This window comes from Schistocerca americana, chromosome X (assembly GCF_021461395.2).
Source record: "Schistocerca americana isolate TAMUIC-IGC-003095 chromosome X, iqSchAmer2.1, whole genome shotgun sequence".
NCBI lineage: Eukaryota > Metazoa > Arthropoda > Insecta > Orthoptera > Acrididae > Schistocerca > Schistocerca americana.
In genome coordinates, this window is record NC_060130.1 from 937,645,516 (window position 1) to 937,653,216 (window position 7,701).

At 36.5% G+C, this 7,701-nt stretch overlaps 1 protein-coding gene across 1 annotated transcript; it reads left to right on the forward strand.

Moving 5' to 3' along the window:
• The first annotated feature begins 317 nt into the window (after window positions 1-317).
• On the forward strand, window positions 318-2,898 carry LOC124555021 (RNA-binding protein squid-like). Its single transcript, XM_047128766.1, has one exon. It carries the CDS (start codon window positions 559-561, stop codon window positions 1,411-1,413), a length of 855 nt encoding a protein of 284 aa, XP_046984722.1. The 5' UTR covers window positions 318-558; the 3' UTR covers window positions 1,414-2,898.
• The last annotated feature ends 4,803 nt before the right edge of the window (window positions 2,899-7,701 follow it).

Below are 7,701 nucleotides of genomic sequence, written 5' to 3' on the forward strand. Positions count from 1 at the left end.
TCCTTTTTATTGGCTTCTAGAATGCAAACTTTTTAGCCATTACAAATAAATGTACTGACACACATAACAAAGTAACATTTTTTCTTCGTCATACACACTATTTAGGGCATACATTCATATTTTTCAGATCAGAATTATTGTAATCAGATTACAAAACACAATTGACTGCTAAAAATTTATTTGTTAGTTAAGTTCTTTAGTTAAGTTTAATTCATTTTAGATTTTTATGCCTTATTTCGTTGGAAAACGGGGTATGGCATCGTACCGGTATGTACTGTTACACTTGTAATTCTGTTCGTTCAGTATTCTGCTGTAGTTACGATAGGCACTTTACGCTGCAGTGAATTTAACGTCATGTGGCAATTAGGGAATTAACTGTGTTCAACGCACATGGAATGCATAGAAAATACAATTGGTTTTCTTACAACACTTGAGATCTTTTACAATGTTGGCTGCACGCCATCGTAATTTGTATCGTTGGAACCGGTATAGTAGAATTGTTTGTAAACCGTAAGGAAGTTGTGTGGAACTAAGTTCGTAATTGTGAGGTGCGTTGGAATGAATTATTACACAGATTATCAGGGCTTTATGCCGCCCGCTGCTAATGGTATACAGTCTACAGGTACGGCTGGAATACCGGGCCGGGATGATGACAGAAAGTTGTTTATCGGCGGGCTTCCGAGACAGATTACAGAGAACGAGATTAAAAATTATTTCAGTTTGTTTGGAGACGTTGACAGCGTTACGATTAAAATTGACCCTTTCACGGGACAGTCAAGAGGCTTTGCCTTCATAGTATTTGTAGATCCGAAAACTATTGACCAGTTGCTGTCGTCTGAACACTATATAAACAGCAAGAAAGTAGATCTCAAGCGAATCATAAAAAAGTCGCAGCATGGCAAAATATTCGTTGGTGGCTTGACCGCTGACATAACAGACAACGACATTAAGTCTTATTTCTCCCAATATGGTACTGTAGTCGATGTGCAAACTCCGTATGACAAAGCTAGAAATCAGAGAAAAGGCTTTTGCTTCGTAACTTTCGACTCGAAAAATGTAGTTCGTGAGCTGTTGAAGACACCCAAACAATTCATCAAAGGAAAGGAAGTAGACGTCAAAAAGGTCAAGGTGAATCAAGAAGGTACTGTCACTGCAGCTGGTGGTAGAGTTTTTCCTGGAAATTGGGTGAACCAAGGCTATGGAACTTACGTTGGCTCATATCCGCAAGATTTTGGAACTAATTATAGTAGTACAACCTATGAAGGCTATGACTACTCGACGGATTACACAACAGCTTATGAATACCCAGGAGGATATGTGTATGATGGTTTCAGTGGAGTCCAAGGCACGTACTCAACAGCTGGGAAACCAAGAGTAGGTGCTCGTCAGCTACAGAGACCTCAGCCGTACTAGTACCTGTAAACATGTATGTTTCCTCCACTGTTTGATTATCAAACTACTATAACTCTTAAAATCACTGTGTGTTGGGTATTTGTGTATCACAGTTTTTTCCCTTTTGTTATGCTGTAAAAAGTAAATCATTGTTAATTGGGAAACCTGAATTGACTTAAGTTTTGCGTCATGTTAACTGCAAGTTTTGCCATGTGCCCATAAATTATGCCCCAATCCTGTATCTTCAGCATCAGTGAAGCCACATTTCAGTATTTCCATACTTTTATAGTCATTGGATTTGAAACGAGTGATCAGAAACATATCACATTTAATAAGTTATGGTGGTAGAACATCATTGGTGCTGCCTTCAGGCTGTGATGTTTCTGTGACTTAAAATTTAATTTATGTTAGTCTGTTAAATAAGCTTCATGTATTGAGTTGGTGACTTATCTGTGGTGAAAGCTAATCCTAAAGTCCATGGTATTTTCATTACCCTTGTGCTGTGGCACATAGTTTCTTCTGGAAGAATATACTAATTCATATCCTTACAGTGTGTGTGTTAGTGTGTTAGTGTGTTTGTGTGTGTGTGTGTGTGTGTGTGTGTGTGTGTCAGATACAAACAGCATATTTGTACAACAGAAGTAAGATTGCTATATAAAATGCAGACATCAGAACAAATTTCACAGAAACTAAATGCTGTTTATAATATAATTTGTGCTTTTGCTAATTCACACAAATTTAAGATGTGGTTTTCATACTGTTTCTTACATTTTTAAGGCAAAAGAGACTCTGTGTGTGTGTGTGTGTGTGTGTGTGTGTGTGTGTGTGTGTGTGTGATATATGTATTTACACATACATACATAATGTTGTAGAATAAATTTCCATGTCATTACTGTGTGATCTACATGTAATTTCAATTAGTGTGTGCCCTATATATTTTGTTTTGCAAGAATTGTTGTCTCATTGCTAGTTTCTTTCTGTTAGCATGCTGTACACTGTGTTACAAGGTCAGCATATGCAATGTGTGACACTTTTTATATTGCAGCTTTCATATTGATGTACAGTTTTTCTATTGATCATGTTTTTTTAGTGGCTAGAAATATATCTATGCATTATTGTGCATGGTTGATCAATGCAAACTTCAATTTGATACTAAGTTTACATATACTAAATTAAGAGAATCTGATTTTTTAGGTATTTGTATGAGATATGTTAAAAATAGGAATGAGGGTCATGTACTGGTTTTAATTATTCATATTAATAGACCCTAGGATTGAAGGAAGGAGGAAAAAACACAGGAATCACTCCCAGATGGCATAACATGCAGTTGCAGAACATTAATGTTCATGTACTGAAAGTCCATGAGCTATGTCTTCAGTTAATGTATTTATAAAGATTATTTTCCCTTTCTGTTACTTTGTTATTTTGGAAATACATGAACCTTACTCAAGAACTAGCGCCAAATCTGTATTTTTGTTAATTGTCATTAAACAGCTTCTAAATATGCATCATACTTTTATTTGAAGATAAAGCCTTTTAAGTGAGAACGATATCAACTTTTTCAAATCACTGCATAAAATTTGTGACACTAATTGTATTTCACTGTCACTAAGTAAATTGGTAATATTTGTGAAAGTGGTTCTCATTGTTTTTACGCTTTGTTTATGATTTGTAATCTGGATGTGGGCTATACACTCTGTGGCTGCTTCTGGAGATATTGTGGAGTAGAATTTACTGAGTTTCTAATAATAGGTATTAAAATCATTATTATTTGAACGAGATGAATGAGACCAGCAAAGACATTATATAATGACATTTTTGCTTCTTAGTGTGTGTGTGTGTGTGTGTGTGTGTGTGTGTGTGTAATATGTTTATTGACAGAGAATGACAAGGGGTGTGGGTGAAATAGTGGTGGTGCTGGTCTAGTTGAGGAAGAAATGAAAAGGAACTTGTGAACTTAAATCATAGGAATGTTACTAGGAAGTTGGTGTAAATAGTGTTTAACATATTGTCCTTATTTGTTGCAAGATACATTTTTAGCATGTGACAGGAATCTTGGAAATATACACTGTTTTGACTTCAACAGCAGAAAAAAATTCCATAATGCTATAAAAAGGATAGATAGCTACTCACCATAAAAATTACATGTTGAGTTACAGACGGGCACAACGAAAAGACTGTTACATACGAGCTTTCAGTCAAAGCATTCTTCAGAAAAGAAAATGCACACACGCATGCGTGACCACAGTGTCCAGCTGTGTGAGGTGTGCTTGGGTGTGTGTGTGTGTGTGTGTGTGTGTGTGTGTGTGTGTGTGTGTGTGTGTGGGGGGGGGGGGGGGGTTTTTTTCCCTTTCTTCTCTGAAGAAGGCTTTGGTCGAAAGCTCATGCATAACAGTCTTTTTCCTGTGCCTGTCTGCAACTCAGTATGTCGTCTTTACAGTGAGTAGCAACCTATCCTTTTCATAATGTCATTGATATTCCAATCTGGAATTTCCATTGTTAGAAAAAAAAAATCACAGAAAATTGTCATCCTAAAAGCAATGGTGTCAATGATCAGAAATTTAGCATATTCTTTGAGTATGGCTACTTTCTATCGAGGTCTCTTGGTATATAATGGAGACAGTAATGAAAGTTTCTTAAATGCTAGTGTTATCTTATGAACTCCATAACAATATAGAACTTCAGTTCAAGTGTTTCAGAAAGTGCATCCAACGGGTTCTTCTGGATGGACACTGTCTGGGACATACTTTATGTTGATAAGCATACGACAACTTCATGGCTGGTGGTCTGAAGAAGTTTCATAGCAAGCATTTGCAAGTGTCACATTTTTCTGTGTCCATTTTCATAGCATCCCAGTCCTTTCCTAGCCCCCCCCCCCCTTTTGTGTAGAATAGATTGAATATTAACAATAATTCTTTTTATTGAAACCACCCTTCATAATTCTTATTTTCTTTTGCTATGTATAAATTTTCAATTGAAGCAACATATGTAAGAAATGGCTAAAGTAATTCTGAAGTTTGACTAAGGGGTATGTTGAATTTCATACACACAGTAAAATATGTTGGGACATAGTTTTTTTTTATATCAGTTTTTCAGTTAAATGAAAATTCTTTTTGTATTAATGAAATGAATTATTCCTGAACTAGTTTTTTAGATGGTGTAAGTATCTAACATCAGCACTTATAAATATCTGACATCAACATTTAAATTCTAGTACTTTTTCTCACTTCATAAAAGGGCATATAAAATATTTGTATTTTTGGAAAATGACTGCCCTTGCTGATTAATAAAGATACTGATTAGTTACATAAGTGCAGCCTGTTACACAGAGTGATCAGAATACTGTCTGATGGCTGGCACAAGGTTTTATAGCCAAAGAGGTCTACTTAAAAAAACTCTGCTGATAAACTCTCTGAAAACTAGGAAGACCAATAAAAAATGTTCATAGTTTTAGATATCACTTTCCTTTTTCGGTTATTTTCATGTCCACATCAGGTTTGCTGGCAGTTGGCTGTGCATGTTATTGTAGATGTTTTCAAATTTGTGTGCAGCATTGTATTGCTGCTGTTTGAAAGCATTTTGGCAGATTGGAGATTTTATGAATTTATGAACTGGGAAAAATCTCCAACTATATAAAATTATTTGTATTACTACAGTAAATATTGTTATGTTTTGAACTGTATAGAGCCAGCAAATTAGAGTTGCTTTTTTTTCCAATCAGAAATTTGTCAGCAATGTATATGTGGTGCAAACTTGCTTACTAAAACACACGCAAAATATTTTTGTCACTAATTCCTCAGAATACTGTCTGTGTTGCGGATGGTGTTAACTGTGATTGTACCTACACTAAATGTTCCTTTTGAAATGGGCAGAAAAAGAAAACAAACTAGATTTTGTCATAATTTTGAAATAATTATTATGAGTTGACTGTACTTGCATTAATTTGTTGATTATAATGAAATTACCTCTGTGGTCTCATACACATGACTGCCTACCAAAATCTCTGCATTTGTTATGAAATTTCTCGTGTTACTCTAAAGTATTGCATGGAATTTCCAGGTTACTAAAAATTGTTAGCTTCTTCATATTTGCACGCCTTCGATCACTATGACTTTTAATCCTACAGCACTTGTTGCATCTTAATCTTCCAAAATCTTGTCTCCAATGAATCAGGACACCAGTCTCTTCTCCTTTGTCTCACAAAATCAATCAGCTCATTTAAAAGTCGGAAAACAGTGTTGTTTTGATGACTTCTTCCTAAGGGATTTTATTATTTCTCATTTTATTAGAACTGTAAATGTTCTATAACCTCAGTGTGTAGGAAAATATTGCTCACCTCTTTAACAGAAAATACATTGTCCACTCACATTAATGTGAGTTTCTATCAAAAGCAGCGTGGCCTGCTGCAAGATGTGCAGAAAGAGTGTCATTGAGGTTCTGGAAGCTACCGACAGGGATGTGGAGCCATGCTTACTCCTGTGCCATGACCAGCTGCACACTATTTTTCCATTGAGGAAGCATTGCACAAACAACCCAGTTGAGACAGTCCCACATATTCTCGATTGGGTTTAAATCCAGGGAGTTCAGTGACCAGGGGAGAACGGTAAACTCACCCTGGTGCTCTTTGAATGTGACATTCGCACTGTGAGCAGTGTGAAATATTACATTGTCCTGCTGGTTGGTGCCATCGTGCTGAGAAAAAAAACAAACTGCATGTAAGTGTGGACATGGTACCGAAGTATAGATGGATACTTATGTTGATCCAGTGTGCCTTCCAGAATGACAAGATCATCCAGGGAATGCTACGAAAATATTCCCCAGACCCTAATTCTTCCTCTTCCTGTGTAGACCGCTCTGACAGTAGTTGTAAAGTGTTTGCTTTCAGTCTGATGGAGCATAAAACATGATTCATCTGAAAAGGCCACCTATCACCACTCAGAGGATGTCCATTTGCGGTACTCGTATGGAAATTCCAGCCTTCATCACCAATGAAGTGCTGTCAACATGGGCGCATGAACCAGGCACGTGCTGTGGAGGTCCATATGGAGCAACTTTTGCCGAACGATCATTGAGGAGAGACTGTTGGTAGCCCCTTGGTTCGTCTGGGCAGTCAGTTACTCAACAGTTGCACATCTGTTTGACTGTACACATCTCCACAGTCATCAGTCACACCTGTCATTTATAGTCTGCAGTGCATCACAGTTGCCTCTGCATTGGTTTTGGATAGTACCATTTTGCCATGTCAGGTAAGTCACTAAATTCCTACAATATAACAAGTACTGTCCCGTTTTCCACATCCCCCCTGACACACTTCATATAATCTCCACTGTGAGTGCTCCCACCAGCCATCTGAGAGTGCTTATTGCATGTTGACGTCAAATGTAGGTGATGGTCACATTAACATGACTGGACCATGTGTAAGCAAAATAACATGTACAATTGATATTTGTTTTTGTTTGTGAATTGACTTCATGTAACTGCAAAACCATATAGCAGAAATGGTTAACACTAATTTGGAACAGTGTAAATACATTTGTGTTTTTTTTGGATCACTGTTTAGTGTGTGGGAGGAGTAAGTAATGTGACAATCATTTCTTTTTCGTGAGAAGTCCACTCATATTTGAGATATGAAAGAAAAAGAATTAATAAATCCGTAACCATTGAAACTTTCCACTATTCTCATTCTGAGAGGCAGCACGAGGTCTCCCAGATCTTGTCAGAATTTACCTCACAAGTGATTCAACAACCTTGTACGAAATCTTAGATACAACCAACGATTTAGTGAAAAGGGAACTGTCACTTCAGAAATTAAATTTCTTTTTATTGTATGATCCCTGCGAAACATTGCACAATGAGCTTCATAAAGAGCTTTGAAACAGTGCACTAATTTTTTATAGACAGTGTGTTTCAGGGCGTTTTTGAACTGTCATCACAAATTTGCTCTTATCTTTATCTATCATGTAATTCAATTAGACAGTTGATTTATTTTATGGATTTATTGTCACTTAATGCATTTACTGCATGTGATGTTAGTAGAAATGAATCATAGTGATATTTCATAGAGAAAATTATCTTGTTAAAAATTATTCCAGTTCTTTCTGTGTAAGTGTTAGTACTTGGGCCAATTATACATGCTTTACAATGCTACATTTAAGGTCCAGGTTCCAGAAGCACAGGAATTGTATACTGGTGGCTTCTACTTCCTTGGTCCCTGATAGTCTTCACCTCAGCTGCAGTGAGATGTTATAAATATCTATCTTTTAGATAGTTCAGTAGATTTTTACCTTCTTCCCTTGCACCTTTATCTCT

Excerpts from the sequence above, each read along its gene's own strand:
- LOC124555021 (XM_047128766.1), top strand. The coding sequence starts at position 559 with ATGAATTATTACACAGATTATCAGGGCTTTATGCCGCCCGCTGCTAAT.